At 43.5% G+C, this 16,704-nt stretch overlaps 1 protein-coding gene across 1 annotated transcript in view; it reads right to left on the bottom strand.

Annotated features, from left to right (window-relative positions):
- Positions 1-14,994, bottom strand: part of LOC109929435 (protein SSUH2 homolog) — a 35,336-nt gene extending 20,342 nt beyond the window's left edge. Inside the window, exons 1-6 of the mRNA XM_020529114.2 lie at positions 14,736-14,994; positions 6,723-6,821; positions 6,062-6,134; positions 5,132-5,261; positions 3,816-3,876; positions 1,813-1,937 (exon numbers count right to left, since the gene is read on the bottom strand). Of these exons, the coding sequence (XP_020384703.1) occupies positions 1,813-1,937; positions 3,816-3,876; positions 5,132-5,261; positions 6,062-6,134; positions 6,723-6,821; positions 14,736-14,760 (513 nt within the window). The 5' untranslated portion in view covers positions 14,761-14,994. The remainder of the gene's footprint in view (positions 1-1,812; positions 1,938-3,815; positions 3,877-5,131; positions 5,262-6,061; positions 6,135-6,722; positions 6,822-14,735) is intronic.
- Positions 14,995-16,704: the final 1,710 nt, after the last annotated feature.

Below are 16,704 nucleotides of genomic sequence, written 5' to 3'. Positions count from 1 at the left end.
AGCTGTCAGTTCTTAATGTCTGTAAAGCACATGGCACCATGGGACATTGGAACCAGATTTCCAGTCCATATATGCCCAAAGAGTAAACTAGACCCAGAACGAAACACTGGTGACCAACAAGATGAGACAACATCACAACACTGTTAAGAAGATGCACAAACAACTGGAATTTCCTCCCTAGGGGCACTGTGAGTCTACCCACAATACATGGATTGCACCGGTTCAAGAAGGCAGATTGCCTCCATCTTCTCAAGGGCAATAAGGGACTGGCAATAAATGCTAGGCCAGCCAACAATGCTCATGTCCCATGAATAAATTTAAAAAACCACACACATCCATGAGTCTGAGTCAGTAAAGCGAAAGGCAAACTTTGGAAGATGACCAATATTGTTAATTTCTCATGCCATGTTAACAGTGGTCAGAAGCTTTTACAGTTATTAATATCATTTATCTTGGTAAAATGACAAACATTAAAATCTAAAATTGGTACAGATGATAGTACCAATAGATTACTTCGACATATCCTGAAAGATGTGCCTCAGCAAATGGTACTCCAGGTCTATATAACATCACCAATTCTATACATTGGTAGAATGGCACGGTGGCTCAGTGGTTCGCACTGCTGCCTCACCGCGCCAGGGACCCGGGTTTGATACCACCCTCGGGCAACTGTCTGTGTGGAATTTGCACATTCTCCCCGTATCTGCATGGGTTTCCACCGGGTGCTCCGGTTTCCTCCCACGGTCCAAAGATGAGCAGGGTAGGTGGATTGGCCATGCTAAATTACCCCGTAGTGTTCAGGGATGTGTAGATTAGGTGGGTTAATGGGGGGGGCATGGGTCTGGGTGGGATGCTCCAAGGGTCGGTGTGGATGTGTTGGGCCAAAGGACCTGTTTCCACACTGTAGGGATTGTAAGATTCCATGACACCTGCTCCTAGTTCACTTTGGCCAGATCCTGTTTTTTCATGTTAAAATTGGCCCTTTGCGAGTTCAAAATCTTTATTTTTTTTCTCCATCTTTGTCCTTTTTTATGATTACTTTAAATCCTAAATTATATATGCTCTCTGAAAAAGAGCTAAAGAGGCGGGTGAAGAGGCATAGGTTGCAATGGAAGACATGTGGGGCCATGGGGGCCAGTGTGGGGAAAAGGTTGTATTTTGTTTCATTCATTCACAGGATGAGGGAGTCACTATGCTAGGCCAGCATTTATTGCCCATCCATAATTGCCAGAGAGCAGTTAAGAGTCAACCACATTGCTCTGAGCCTGGAGGCACATGTAGGCCAGACCAGGCAAGGATGGCAGTTTCCTTCCCTAAAGGACATTAGTGAACCAGTGGGTTTTTCCGACAATCAGCAATGGATTTATGGTCATCATTAGACTCTTAATTCCAATTATTTATTGAATTCAAGTTCCACCATCTGCCATGGTGGGATTCAAACTTGAGTCCCCAGAACATTACCTGGGCCTCTGGACTAACAGTCTAGTGATAATACCACTAGGCCATTGCCTCCCCATTAAAAGGGGTCACCCTCTAAACAGCTCTCGTGAACTCCCAGCATCCTTTGCAAATGGCTGCCTCCAAACTCTTTCCAAAGGCCTGACCTCAGTTGCCACCCTGCCCCACAGACAAAAGTCCAACCTCCCAGGACACTTTCTCTTGAGTCAGGTTTCGCAGAGTTGGGAATTCCCCCAACCCCGAGAGTGAAAATGTGGGCCTTAGCTGTGCTCATTTCAGTATCACAGTGATAGAATGGATTGTCCCAGAGGGACAGCACTTTCCTGGATTCACTGAACAAATTGTGACAATTACCTTGACAGCTGCAGTGTGAGGAACTGGAATCTTCTTCACAGAATCCTGAAACAACGGTGGGCTCTCAACAACCACTTCCCATGGAAGGGGTGGAGATCCACATTCAGCACTGTCAACAGGCTGACCTGGATAAAAGTAGATAGTTGACAATTTTTAATCACACTTTTAACACTGGAGCACGGGTCTGGGGGGTGCATGGGTCCAAGGCCACTGGCAGAACACCAGCCTCCAATAACGTGCCACATGTACATACTTGTCTATAAATTATTTCTGGTTTTATTAAAATCTGCATCTTTATTCAGCTGCTTTTATGGACCAAATTTAGCCCATAATTAGATCTAAAAATACAACCAACTATTGAAAATTTGACACTAAGTACATAAGTGTTGTCTGGGCCTACAAGCCAAATGGAAAAACTAGCAAAACTTGCAAATGATGCATTCCACTTTGTCTCATCCTGTGTACTTCAAAATGAAGCTCCAGTATGACCAGTACATTCAATTCCAAGTCTTAGATTTTTATTAACTGTTTTTTGCCTCTGGGTATTATCAGGTTGAACTCTTTTTTTTGTTCACTCCTGGGATGTGGATATCGCTGGCTGGCCAGCATTTATTATGCATTCCTAGTTGCCTTTGAGAAGGTGGTGCTGAACTGCCCCCTTGAATTGTCGCATGCTGTAGGCAGACCCACAATGCCCTTAGGGAGGGAATTCCAGGACTTTGACCCAGTAATGGTGAAGGAACAGCGATATACGTCAATTTGCAGCAGGGATGCCATCAGAGGGTTATCAGTTCCAAACACTACGCAAGCTGTGTGTAGGCCAAACCTTCCAGTGCAGTACTGTATAACTGCTACAATGTCACAAGGGCTGTCTTTTCGATGAATTATTAAATTAAGACTCACTTAGACGAAGCTTAACTTTACATCCTTCCCTCTCCAGATGACAGTGGGTCTGGTAGGTAAATTTACCGGGCCTCAAGGAGTGAAAGGTTCAATTGTTTCCCAGGCCTCCAGCCTCACTGATCCTGCTCATCACCGAAATCATTCCCAGTCACTTGGTCATTCATTTCTTGACAAACAATTTACCATTAATTACTGGTTGTATTTTTAGATCTCTTTTAAAATCTACCTGATGTGCTCAGTGTCAAATTTTGTCTGGCCACACACATTTATGAAATGCCTTGTATCATTTTTCAATATTAGAGGTGTTTATATAAATGCAAACTTATGAATACAATAACTGATTGTACATTTAGATCTGATTGAAGACTACACTTTGATACATGGAAGTGAAAGTCACCATAGACAATGGTTGAGAGTTTAACATGAGGGTCACCATTTCTCAGGCAGAGGGTAGGCACGGTCACCTCAGTCTGTCCAGATATCCAACCAACTGAGCTAACTGACCAGCCCCCCGCCCCGATACGTGAAAGCATTGAAATAGAAGCTTTGAAAGAACAGCAATAACGTGCTACATGTACATATATATTTATCAATAAATTATTGCTGTTCTTTTAAATTTGCATCTTTATTCAGCTGCTTTCATGAACAAAATATAGACTGAAATTAGATCTAAAAAGTACAACCAACTATTGAAAATTTGACACTAAGCACATAAAAGATTCAGGACATGTAGGGTGCATCTGAAATGAGGGCAGGAAGGGGACAGAGATTTAGGAAGGGAGTTTCAGAGCACAGGGTTGGAGATGAAGGAAGTGGAGGACGTACATTGGAGGAAGCCTCAGATAGTGCAGTGCCTATGGCTATTGTGGAGCTGCTCACTAATGATCCATGGCAGCATCACCAAGGCCTGAGATTGAGATCAATGGCAACCTACAAACAGATCGGATCATTGGTTCATTTCACTGGCTTGGTTTGAAACAGTGCCTTCCAGAATACTGCAGATGCGCGTCATTAGACAGATTCTCATATTTTACCAATATGTTGTAGGTGGTCACAGCGAAAAATGCTTAAATTGAAGATTCTGCCAAAAGTACACTTACCAGTAAATGGCTCGTGTGCCCATTCAGTTGACCGGGTTTCAGTGAAAGTTTCCAGTCGATACTGAAAGAGATTTTAAAAAGCAATTTTGCGTTAAGCCAGTGAACAGCACAGTGGTAATGTCACTGGACGACTAACCCAGAAACCCAGACTAATGCTCTGCGAACATGGGTTTAAGTCGTACCAGGGCAGCTGGTTCAATTCAATTCATAAATCTGAAACTGAAAGCTTGTCCCAGCAATGATATTGAAACTACTATCAACTGTCATGAAAACCCATCTGGTTCCCGTTAGGGGAAGAAATTTGGTCTGTATATAACCCCAGACCCAGAAGAATGTGGCTGTTTTTTAATTGCCCTGTGAAATGGTTAAACAGTTCAAAGGTGTTAGGGATAGGCTACAAATGCTGGTCTTGGAATGATGCCCTCATGAGAGGATTATAAAGAGTTGAGAATTATCCATAAGTCTCCATTGTCAGAGGTCAATTGCAGCCCATCGCAAGGGGCCTTTCATGTTCTATCACTGGTGGGAGGGAAATCACTATCCTCTCTCTATCACAGGGGACACTTATCACCCAGTCCCTCCTACACTGTCACTCCCAGGATCCTACAGCCATCTTCCATCACAAAGGACCAATCCTATCCCACCTTCAGTCAGCAGGAGCCATCATGGACACAATTATCTTCTTCCTGAATCTGGGTCTCTATTTGCAGCCCATATGCTCATCCAAATGTTGCTTTCTTGCTATATATGAATGTACAAATGGCAGAGCAAAGAAATACTGGGTGCAAAGCTGTCTGATGATGAATCCATGACAAGCCATATAGGTTTACAATCATACGTGACTCTCTAAAGGTGTTGATTGCAGACAGGCCCACAGCCTGTTGGAAATACTAATAAGAGAAACAGGACCCCAAAAATCACTGAATAACTTGGTGGAACTTGTAGTGATTGTAACGAGGTCAGCCATGTGGATCTCATAGAATATGAATTCCCTGACTGGAGCTGTTAATCTGGTCCAATTAGGGAGCCCTGGCTGACAGATGTAAGTAGGAGTGTCAGGAGTTCTGTTCATTCTGACAGCTGGTTCTGTGGGATCTGGATAAGTGTCAGCAACTCTCCACATGTAAATAAGGGGTGACCTGATGGCAGACTACTGGCCTCTATGGAGTTATTTCAGAGCTCACCTCAAAAAAATCCTGATTAGTTTACATAGAGTTGGGGGGGGGCAGCAAGCAGAAGAGAGGCTTAAAAAAAAATGGAAGATGGACTGAACTGTGGTCACGAGGTGAAAGAAAAGGTTGATGTAAGTGTCTTACCCTGTACATGTTGAAAGGTGTGAGATCCTGAAAGACCATGTCTTGGGCGGGGTGGCTGCTGTAACAGCAGTGAGCATCAGCAAACTCTGTCAATGCCTCTCTTGCTGCCTCTTCAGTGATGGATGGAATTCTAGAAGTAGATAGACAGAATGTCAAGTCAGAAACCCAGGATTTGTGCGAAATGTTGCATTCCAAACTTTCTGTTTGGATGGCATGCAGTGTTCTGAACTGATCAGCCTGAAGGAGCCAAGATACTCCTGGTGTTGGAAGTTGATTTATGACTGAAATGGAAGATCCTCTGTCAATGTTGCATTATGTGACCTGATAACAAGCAACACCATCAATCAGACAGAGTTTTAAGGTTTAGGGATACAAGTAGCCCAAGGGAATAATTTGTTGATTCTCCACTGTGATAAAGCAGCTTTGAATCACTCAGCAATGCAGCATTCAGTGACTTTAATATTAATGGTGACTTACCTTTATTCATTCATGGGATGAGGGCATCACTGGCTAGGCCAGTATTTATTACCCATCCCTAAGTGTCCAGAGGAAGTTTAGAGTTAACCATATTGCTGTTGTTCTAGAGTGACATACAGTCACTCTGGAAGGATGGCAGATTTCCTTCCCTAAAAGACATTATGGAACCTTTCGCAACAATTGACAGTGTCACTATTAGACTAGCTTTTAATTCCAGATTTTTATTGATTCAAATTTCACCATCTGCTGTGGGATTCAAACCCTCCAGACCAGAACATTAGCCATTATAGCCCAGTATTTGAATCTGTTATACCCAAAAGACATAGCAGTGGTAGTTGTGATCAAACAGTAATCTTAAGAATGAGTTATTATAAAACCGAATGGGTCTGCCTCTTTTGTGTTGAAGGTTTGTCTAAGGGCTGACAATTCATGACCTCTGGGAAGACCGTGTACCTCCACTCCAGCTGCGGCTGTGGTCGTTGCCTCTTGTCGGACAGGTGAACTGGTGGAGAGACGTAGTTTCCATCTGTAACCAAGAAGCAAGATTCAATTCACCAAGCCCTGTCATTTACAGCCAACTAAATATCCAGATTGAAGGGTGTGGAGCTGGGGTTCTCTCAGTAGGACAGGACCAGACTGAAATTTATCATGCTAACTGGTCCATTTTAATTCCTGAGGTGAATTACATACTGCTCTCCCCTACCACCTTGGTTTTCCACCAATATGGCCATGGCCCTGAACTATGGATGCCAATGGGTTGCCCAATCTGCCCGCCATTTCTTTGCTCTGGTAGTCAGTCCTCATAAGTAGATTCAAGCAGCAAGCATTGAGAGACTCTTTGGCCTCAAAGGTTTTGCACTGATCCTGTGGTCCCCTGGAATTTTCACTGGGAGTCAGCGGATAGTGATCGTGGCAGGAATCCTCCATAATCCGAGGCATAACAGTGAGGTCACTGAGGAGTTCTGAAGTAGCAATCTTCAGCTCTTCATCATAATCCTCCTACCTAGAATATTCATGGGAAGGTCATTCACCTGAAAACCTGCAAAAAGTTCAAGCACATGTCACTGTCTCGCTTCACAGTGACTGCTATGCAGATATTTCACTCCAAACCTACCTCCACCTGCGATAGTTCCCTCGTAGCCTCTTACACTGTCCAACATTTCAATAGGAGGTGCTGTTGGGCCTTCCTCACCCTCCAAATCCTCTGGTCCATCTGCAGAGATCAGGACAGTTAGAAATGTATCGGCCAACGAAACATCTCTGACCAACTGCAGTGAGCTAAACCTATCGAGGTCTTTACAGACAGGAATTGTTTCTACATGTCTGATGGAAGTCTTTCCTTGAACCTGTCACTCAATTTTTAAAACTATCCAGGCTGCCTATTATACACCTCGCTTGGCATTCTGTTTCAGAAGTTATTTAAAGTAAGGAAGGAGAGAAAGGTTTGTATTTCACAACCTCAGGATGTTTCATGGTGTGCGACAGCCGAACACATACTTTTGAAGACACAGTTGTAACGAAAGAAATGCAAAAGCAAAAAATTGTGCACAACATGCTCCCATAAAACAGGAATGTGATAATGACCACATAATCCTTTCTAATGGTGTTGATTGAGAGAGTATTGCTGAGAGAAATACCTTATTCCCTTTTTTGAGGTCACGCTGTCTTTTATAGCCAGCTGAGGGCTTAACATTGTGCTGGAGTGTCAGTCTAGAATTTACAAAGGCTTCTGCAGTGGGAATTGAACCAAACAAACAATTGACTTAGAAATACAAGGGCACCACCACTGAGCCACAGCTGATATTCAGGGCTACAATGGAGGTGAGTATTCAGTAGGGAGCATAACAGCGGCTAAGTGAGTACCGTCCACAATACACAGGAGCCCAAGGTGAATAACTCTTTAATTGTAGTCTTGGACTTGCAAATTACACTGGAAAAACTGATACATGTGTGCGAGTGTTTGGCAGGAAAATAAAACGGGACAAGGTGGCCTAACCATGGCTAACAAGAGGAATTAGATCCAAGGAACGGGCATATAAATTGGCGAAAAATGCAGTAGACCTGAGGATTGGGAGCTTAGATTTCAGCAAAGGAGGACAGAGGGATAATTCAGTACAAGAGTAAACTCACACAGAACATGCAACCTGATTGTAAAAAGCTTCTAAAGGCATGTGAAAGAAAAAGATCAGTGAGGACAAATATAGGTCTCTTACAGTCAGAAACAGGAGAAGTTATAATGGGGAATGAAAAGATGGCAGACCAATTAAATACACATTTTGGTTCTGCTTTCAGAAAGAAGGATATAAATAACATTCCAAAAATTTTGGGAATACAGGGTCTAGTGAGAGGGAAAGACTGAAGAAAATCAATACTACTGGGGAAATTATGCTAGGAAAATCGATGGAACCAAAAGACTGATAAATCCCCAGAGCCTAAAAACCTACATCGGAGTACTTGAGAAAATAGCCCTTGTAGTAGTGGATGCGTAGGTGGTTATTTTTCAAGATTCTATACACTTTGGAACAGCTCCTATGGGTTAGAGGGTAGCTAATGTAACCCTATTATTTAAAAAAGGGAGGTACATAGAAAACAGCAAATTGTACACTCAGCGTTAGTAGTGGGGAAAATGCTAGAGTCCATTATAAAAGATTTGGCAGCAGAGTTCACAGGAAACAGTGACAGGATCAGACAGAGTCAGTGTGGATTTACAAAAGGGAAATCATGCTTGACAAATCTACTGGAATTTTTCAAGGCTGTAACTAGGAGAGTTGATGAGGGTGAGCCAATGGATGTAGTTTATTTGCTTTCATGATGGTCCCAGATAAGTGTTGAATATGTAAAATTAAAGCGCGTAGGATTGGGGATAGTGTACTGACATGGCTGTCCAGGTTGATGTGAGGAAGGAAGCTGTGGACTGCTGGAAGGTATCAAAGTGGGCAGAAAGGTAATAAGTGGAATTCAATCCAGAGAAGATTGAGGTAACGCAAATGGCAAGGGAAAACAGTGCAAAGCAAAAGCAAATAACAATAGAATAGCAAGAAATGTAGAGGTACAGACGGACCTTGCGACACAGATCTATGGACACCTGAAGTTGTCTAGACAGGTTAGATAAGGTAGTTATGAAGGCATAAAAGATACAGCCAAGGCCTCAGGTGTAAGAGCACGGAGTTTATGCTGGGACTACATAAATCACTAGGCAGACCACAGATCACCACATTCCAGGAGGGATGTGATCTCACTGGAGAGGTACAGAGGAGGCTTACCAGGATTTGGACTGGAATGGACAATTTTTACCATGAGAAAAGATTGGACTTCTAAAATATTCGATCAAAGAGTGAGTGTATCAGGGTCAGGCTGGCATTGGTTGCCCATCTCTGACTGCCATTGAGAAGATGATGGAGAACCACCTTCCTGTCTGTCTGGCATCAACTCTTTTGTAGCAGTTTGTTGCAGCTGATTAGCTGACTTGGCCACTTCAGAGGGCAGGTAAGTCACATGTTGGCCAGACCAGTAAATATATTTCCTTAAAGTGAACCCGGTGGGTTTTTAAACAGTTGATAGTAGTTTGAAGCTCATTGTTACTGAGATTGGCTTTCATTGATTCATGAATTGAATAAGTTTTCACTAGCTGCTCTGGTGGGTTTTGAATGTGCATCACCCTATTACAATAGGCCTGGGCTGCTGGGAAGGTAGCCAATGACATTACCACTACACCACAATCTCCTCTTAATGGCTGGAAATGTTTTCTTTTTAACAGAGGAAGCTGCATCAAGTATAAAATGATGACAGACCTAGAGAGAGTGGATATGAAGGTCTTATTTCCGTTAGCAGAGGCAATAACCAAGAAGGCATAAATGTAAAGTAATTGGCAGGATTGGAGGGCAGTTCAGTGATTTTGTTTTTTCGCCAGAGGCTAGTGGGGATCTGGAACTCACTGTCCCAAACAGCGGTAGAGACTGAACCCTCGTCACATCTATAAAGTATTTAGATACGTACAGACCATGCGCTGGAAGGTGAGGTTGGATACAATTGCATATTTATAGCTTGTACAGGCAAAATGACTGGCATGCTCAGTGGGTAGCACTGCTGCCTTACAGCAGCAGGAACCCAGCTTTGATTCCAGCCTTGGGTGACTGTCTGTGTGGAGTTTGCACATTCTCCCCGTGTCTGAGTGGGTTTCCTCCCGCAGTCCAAAGATGTGCAGGTTAGGCGGACTAGCCACGCTAAATTGCTCCGTAGTGTACAGGATGTGTGGGTTGGTGGAATTAGTTATGGTATATTTCCCCGTAGTGTGCAGGTTAGGGGAATTAGTTATGGTAATGTAGGGTTACAGGGGTAGGGTGTGAGGGGTTGGGTCTGGGTTGCTTGCTCTTCAGAGAGTCAGTGCAGATTCGATGGACTGAATGGCCTCTTTCTGCACTTAGGGATCCTACGATTCTAAATTTGAAGATGTTCTGCCTCATTGCTGTTTGTGGGACCTTGCTGCGCTCAAATTGCCTTCAATTCTCTTTACATCACATTTCAAAAATCTACTTCATATATTGTTAAATGCTTTGGGATACCCTAAGGATGTGAAAGTCACTACAGGAATTCTTAACTTCTCCACAAGTATGATGCTAGGAAACAAAGATATTGCAATCCACGGAATCAAACTTGGAATTGAACAATTCTTAGAGCTTAGCTTCTCCCAAGCTTCAGACAACGAATGCAAAAGGAATCTTTTTACAGAATAGCCATACTTATCAATTTGAAGAGGCGCCACATTTTGAACACAATAAATCCTAATAATCCCAAGTGCTTCATTTATTCCTTGAGGCAGAATATTCTGTTTAGTAATTCATCCACAAGTACTTGATTTATATATTTCTTATAAGTTTTTAATGAACACAGTGAAATTCATAGTCAAAGGCCATTGTTGTACGGTCATAAAGGTATTTTCACTAAATATATATATATTTTAAAAAAGGACACTGTAAAATACCAAACATCCCCAGGCTCCAACTCCCAATACATCAATGACAGCTTATGAGAGAAATAAATGGGGTAATTGTAACAATGGAAGATGCTGATATTGAATTGATGCTCATTATAATCTCTGTCCAGTTGTTTCTTCCATTGACTTTAATGGAAGAGGGGAATCAGGCAGAATGTAGATATTTATATTCAAACTGTTCAGATGAGTTAGGCACACATTTGAAGCAGGCAGGACTTGAATTTATGCCTTCTAACCCAGAAGTACGGGCAGCACCACTGCCATAACAGGCAGAAAGCATACGGGGAATTAACTCAATCTCATCCTCTCTAAATTTAAAATGACCATACTTCATATTATACAGCTTAACACTGTCCAGTATTTCATTCTATTACACTCTAGCCAGGTATTGCTGAAGGGATAAACCACTTCCTTTCTGCAGAACGCACAATCATTCTCAGCATCTTATGATTATTCAAATTCAGAATATTAAAGCTACTTTTCTTGTGAAATGCATGTCTTTTTCACAGAAGTGGTGGTATGTTTCATTCCTGAGATTCAGTGGCTGGACTCTAAAATCGATTTTCATATCTAAACAAGAATAAGACAAAATAATTTATGGTAACTGAATTGATAAAATGCTAATTAATTATTGAAACATTATCTGCTGATTTAGGTTTCTGTATTTTTGTCCTGAGTTTGTTTTCTTTAAAATTCTAGGGTTATCCCTACTTTTGTTGTGGCAGAATTTTTTTTTAATTGAAATTATTAATGGGTGTTGAGTTTAGTCTAATATGAGTTCTGCTATAGAATGTTACACTAATCTCGTAATTAAAAGTTTAAATAGGAACAGACACTGTAACAATGAGATACAGAATGTGATATACAGAAGGGAAGAGAGACTGAGGTAGCAAGATAGGGGGAAAGACTGATAGAAGCAGAGACATGGCCATACATCTAAATGTGAAGATTGTGTGACATAAAGAGAAAGCAAGAGTAATATAGAGAAAAGACAGTGGCATGGTGACTCAGTGGTTAGTACTGCTGCCTCACAGGGCCAGGAACCCGGGTTCGATTCCAGCCTCGGGTGACTGTCCGAGTACAGTATGCACATTCTCCACATGGGTTTCCTCTGACAGTCCAAAGATGTGCAGGTTTGGTGGATTGGTCATGCTAAATTGCCCATTGTGTTCAGGGATGTGTAGGTTAGGTGGATTAACCATGGTAAATGCAGGGTGATGGAGTTGGGTCTGGAGGGTTGGTGTGGATTTAATAGGCTGAAGTGCCTGCTTCTACACTGGCAGGATTCTATAGGGAGAGATAGATTGAGGAAAATGATTAAAAAAAGAAGAGAGATAAACACACAGGAATATATAGGAAAAACAACCAGATGTACTGGCAAGTAGAAATAGAGAAAACACTTCATTGAATAGACTAAGATGGGTAGAAAGCAACAAAGGCAGAGCACCACACAACAGTCGCCAAACCTCCCAGACTGTCCTGCCTTCTCCAGGAACAAAGATTAATCTCTGGGACACTGCTGTGAGTAAACAAGGAGAGTCAAAGTGGCCACAAAATTAATGTTAATTGATTGACAGTCAAGAAATGATTTTCCCAGATCTGTTCATATGGGAAAGTAGACTTGTTGGGTGACCAGAGGAGAGAGCATGAGGGTGTATGTTTGAAGATCACGTGCTAAACCACTTGAAAAACGCCCAGGCAGTGTTGGCAACTCCAGAATACAAAGCCAATCAGTTTAGTGGCAGGCAGAGGGGGTTGAAGAAAACATGCACAATATTAAAAGGTCGGGGAAAACTAAACATTGGATTGAGGTGGGACGGTAGACACATGAACCTTACTTATGTTGGACTGAGAATGTATGAGCCCAAGCAATCAGGAAGACATCAGATGCCAAAGCGTGGATGTTGTGGAGAACTTTCAGAGAGAGATGTTTCTGGTCGGTGCATGTGTTAAGAAGCTGTGCCTTTGCTTTTCTGCCTGTATACTTCTGAAACATCAGCTGTCAAGTGTACTCAGAAGTCCGATATAACATGATTAGAATAAGTGTAAAGATGCTGCCAAACCTCCCCTACTTCAGCACAATCTCATCAAGTAACACGGTGTCTTTGAGAAAAATTGGAAATTAGAACAAATTATTGTCAGTTTTGAGCTGTATGCTCAGGGTAACTATAACATGGAACAAGATGAATCAAACTTAACATAGTATTCCTACAATCAGAAGACTGAGGATACTATCCATGTGGGCTATACTTAAATCCAGAATTGAAGACTTAGGTCTCACTGCAATGTTTAGTCATGCAGATTTTATACATTTTCAATGCTATTTGTTTGAAATGATAATTTACAAAATCAGGGGAGATAAGCTGAAATCTTAAATTACTATAGGACTAGATGAATTTTCAATGTTCCAGCTTACAATAAAATATATTTGTCCTTTTACGGAATGTCTTGTGGGTTTGCTCCCGGTGAGTCAGAGGAGGTATTGCTTCAAATCTATACAATTAAAAGTAACAAAATGGGAAAAAGAATTTTGCATGCTAAGTGAATTCTGAGTGTTTCATGAGGCACATGACTGGGAAAAGCATGAAGGGGAAAGGTGGGATGGCGAAAAGAAGTGGAGAAAATGGGTTGAAAGAATATGTGACAAGGTAAGACAGGAAGTAAATTACAGGAGTCTACACAACATGCAAGGAGTTTGATATACTGTACATTTAATAACCTGTAACTATACAATTCCATTGCACAAAAATATGGTTAGCGTTCATTTCCAAATTACTCTTCCCGTAAAAAATACCACACTCAATTCGTTCAATGTCATTTACAGTCATCCCTGTTAATGAACTGATTGCAATATTACGTCTGCATTCTTTCACACAGTCCCCCAGATCGCCTCTCTGTCAGTCTGAACTTTTGCCAAAGTTCCACAACTGCAGACCATATGCTGAAAAATGGGGATGGATACAATAGCGTGTTTTCAGCTAGCATAGACAAAATGGGCGGCACATTTGTTAGCACATCTCCAGGGACTCGATTCCAGCCTCGGGCGACTGTCTGTGTGGAGTTTGCACATTCTCCTTGTGTCTGCCTGGATTTCCTCCGGGTGCTCCAGTTTCCTTCCACAGTCCAAAGCTATGCAGGTTTGGATTGGCCATGCTAAATTGCCCATGGTATCCAGGGATGTGCAGGATAGGTGGGTTAACCACGTGGAATGCAGGGTTTCAGGGATAAGGGGTTGGGTCTGGGTAGGATGCTTTTCGGAGGGTCGGTGTGGACTTGATGGGGCGTACTGTAGGGATTCTATGATTGTATGAAAATGGGCTGAATGGCCTCCTCCTGTGTCATAATTCTTTGTTTCTACAGTGCACCTATACTGCAGTGTACAGTAGTATTACTCAGGATACCGTAACATTACTGAGTGGAGTGACTTTTTTTTGTGTTTAAGTGGCAGTAATTTGAGTAGTGCTGAGAATCCAATCATTTCTGAAATTTCCTATGTCAACAAACTTATGAAACTCCTATGGGACACTTTGGTGCTGAATTCTCTCCACGACGACTAACAGTCGAACGCCCCGCGCCAATACTTTTACTGAACACGTGGATGACGCATTCAAACTGACAGAGAAAAAAAACTTTTCAAAAGTGAAACCAAGGTTGGAATTAAGTCTGCCCCTGCGGCAGGGAATGTGAGCAGCATCTGACAGCAATAGGGGAACTTGTCAGTGTGCCAAACGTAATTGAAAATTCACATTATTCTATTTCTTAGCCTCTTATCACAATCTCTTTAATCTATTTCTCTCTCTCTTGGCCTGTAAATATTTTTGCCAGTTCCCTCCTTCTTTGTCCCATCCTCATTCTGTCAGCAGCCCCTCTTTGTCTCGCTGTGTCTGCCTGTCCCTTCTTGCTTTTTGTATAATCGCTCACTCATTGTGTGTCTCCGACTCTTTCTCGCACTCATTCCCAATCCGTCTGTTTTCAGATTAATGGACAAGGAAACAGAGTTATCAAATCATCCGGAATACCTCTTTGCAGCTGGTACCTTTTTCGGTCAGTCCAGCTGATCTTACACTCACCGCTGACTCGCACTCTCCTCGAGTTGGGCCCCGTGAATGAAGCAAGAGAACTTCTCCAACTTACCAGTTTCTGACTGATTGGTATCCATTGGGGAAAATCTAACAGCATCCGTCTTGAACAAGACTGACCCCCTTCCCCCCCGCCTAACCGGAGGAGGTTGTGTTGAGCCACAGAAATCACAGCTGCCGTTTGTGGGATGTGCAATTCTGCTCAATATTCACCGTTTGCACCACTTCAAGTTTCAGAGAACAGAGCACGTGACCGCGTCTTGTTGAAACGATAGTAGGCTCTGCAACGTCATGAATATTTCCTTCAGCTGAGGGCTGACCATGGAACTGAATGAATGTTTAGTGTAAATAGGTTCATGCTGCTGGGAAAAGCTGAAGCAGTGAAAGGGGCGCTGCCTTCACGGAAATGTGTTTGACAATTTACCATGGAGAACTCAGTGGGAGGGAGTGAAGAAGAAAGGGCAGTTTCCGAGAGATAAACTGCGAGTAATTTGTAACCCATTTCAATTGGGCAGAAAGGGGATTGCAAATCTAAGTGGGTAAACTGGTGTCAGATCCAGGTAGATATCCCGTCTGCTGGGGATCTGGTATAAGTAGGGATCTGTATCTGGAACAAAAAACATAAGTTGCTGGAGAAACACAAGCAGATCTGGCAGCAAGTAGCGGGCAACTGGGAAGCTCGGGATCATTTTTGTGGACAGAATATGGGTGTTCTACAACAAAGCAGTCGCCCAGTCTGTGTTTCGTCTCCCCAGAATAGAGGAGACCTTATTGTGAGCAGCGAAAACAATAGACTAGATTGAATGAAGTGCAGGTAAATCGCTGCTTCACCTGGGATTGATTCTGGGTAGGGTCAGGTCTAAGTTGGGAATGGACTCTCGGTGAGAGTCAGGTCCAGTTGGAGATTGAATCAGAGATAGTAGGAACTGCAGATGCTGGATGAACACAGCAGGCAAGCAGCATCATAGGAGCAGAGAGGCTGACGTTTCGGGCCTAGACCCTTCATCAGAAAAGGGGGAGGGGAAGGGGGTTTTGAAATAAATAGGGAGAGAGTGGGAGGCGGATAGAAGAGGGATAGAGGAGAGGATAGGTGGAGAGGAAACAAACAGGTCGAAGAGGCGGGGATGGAGCCAGTAAAGGTGAGTGTAGGTAGGGAGTTAGGAAGGGGATAGGTCAGTCCACGGAGGACGGACAGGTCAAGGGGGCGGGATGAGGTTGGTCGGTAGGAGATGGAGGTGCGGCTTGAGGTGGGAGGAGAGGATAGGTGGGAGGAAGAACAGGTTAGGGAGGCAGGGACGAGCTGGACTGGTTTTGGGATGCGGTGGGGGGAGGGGAGATTTTGAAACTTGTGAAATCCACATTGATACCATTGGGCTGCAGGGTTCCCAAGCGGAATATGAGTTGCTGTTCCTGCAACCTTCGGGTGGCATCGTTGTGGCACTGCAGGAGGCCCAGGATGGACATGTCGTCTGAGGAATGGGAGGGGGAGTTGAAATGGTTCGCGACTGGGAGGTGCAGTTGTTTATTGCGAACCGAGCGTAGGTGTTCTGCAAAGCGGTCCCCAAGCCTCCGCTTGGTTTCCCCGATGTAGAGGAGGCCACAACGGGTACAGCGGATGCAGTATACCACATTGGCAGATGTGCAGGTGAACATCTGCTTGATGTGGAAAGTCTTCTTGGGGCCTGGGATGGGGGTGAGGGAGGAGGTATGGGGGCAGGTGTAGCACTTCCTGCGGTTGCAGGGAAAAGTGCCGAGTGTGGTGGAGCTGGAGGGGAGTGTGGAGCGGACAAGGGAGTCACGGAGAGAGTTGTCCCTCCGGAAAGCAGATAAGGGTGGGGAGGGAAAGATGTCTTTGGTGGTGGGGTCGGATTGCAGATGGCGGAAGTGTCGGAGGATGATGCGTTGGATCCGGAGGTTGGTGGGGTGGTACGTGAGGACGAGGGGGATTCTTTTTTGGTTCTTATTGCGTGGACGGGGTGTGAGGGATGAGGTGCGGGAGATGTGGGAGACACGGTTGAGGGCGT

This window comes from Rhincodon typus, chromosome 16, assembly GCF_021869965.1.
Source record: "Rhincodon typus isolate 14 chromosome 16, sRhiTyp1.1, whole genome shotgun sequence".
Classification (NCBI taxonomy): domain Eukaryota; kingdom Metazoa; phylum Chordata; class Chondrichthyes; order Orectolobiformes; family Rhincodontidae; genus Rhincodon; species Rhincodon typus.
This window is presented reverse-complemented; position numbering and strand designations above follow the sequence as displayed.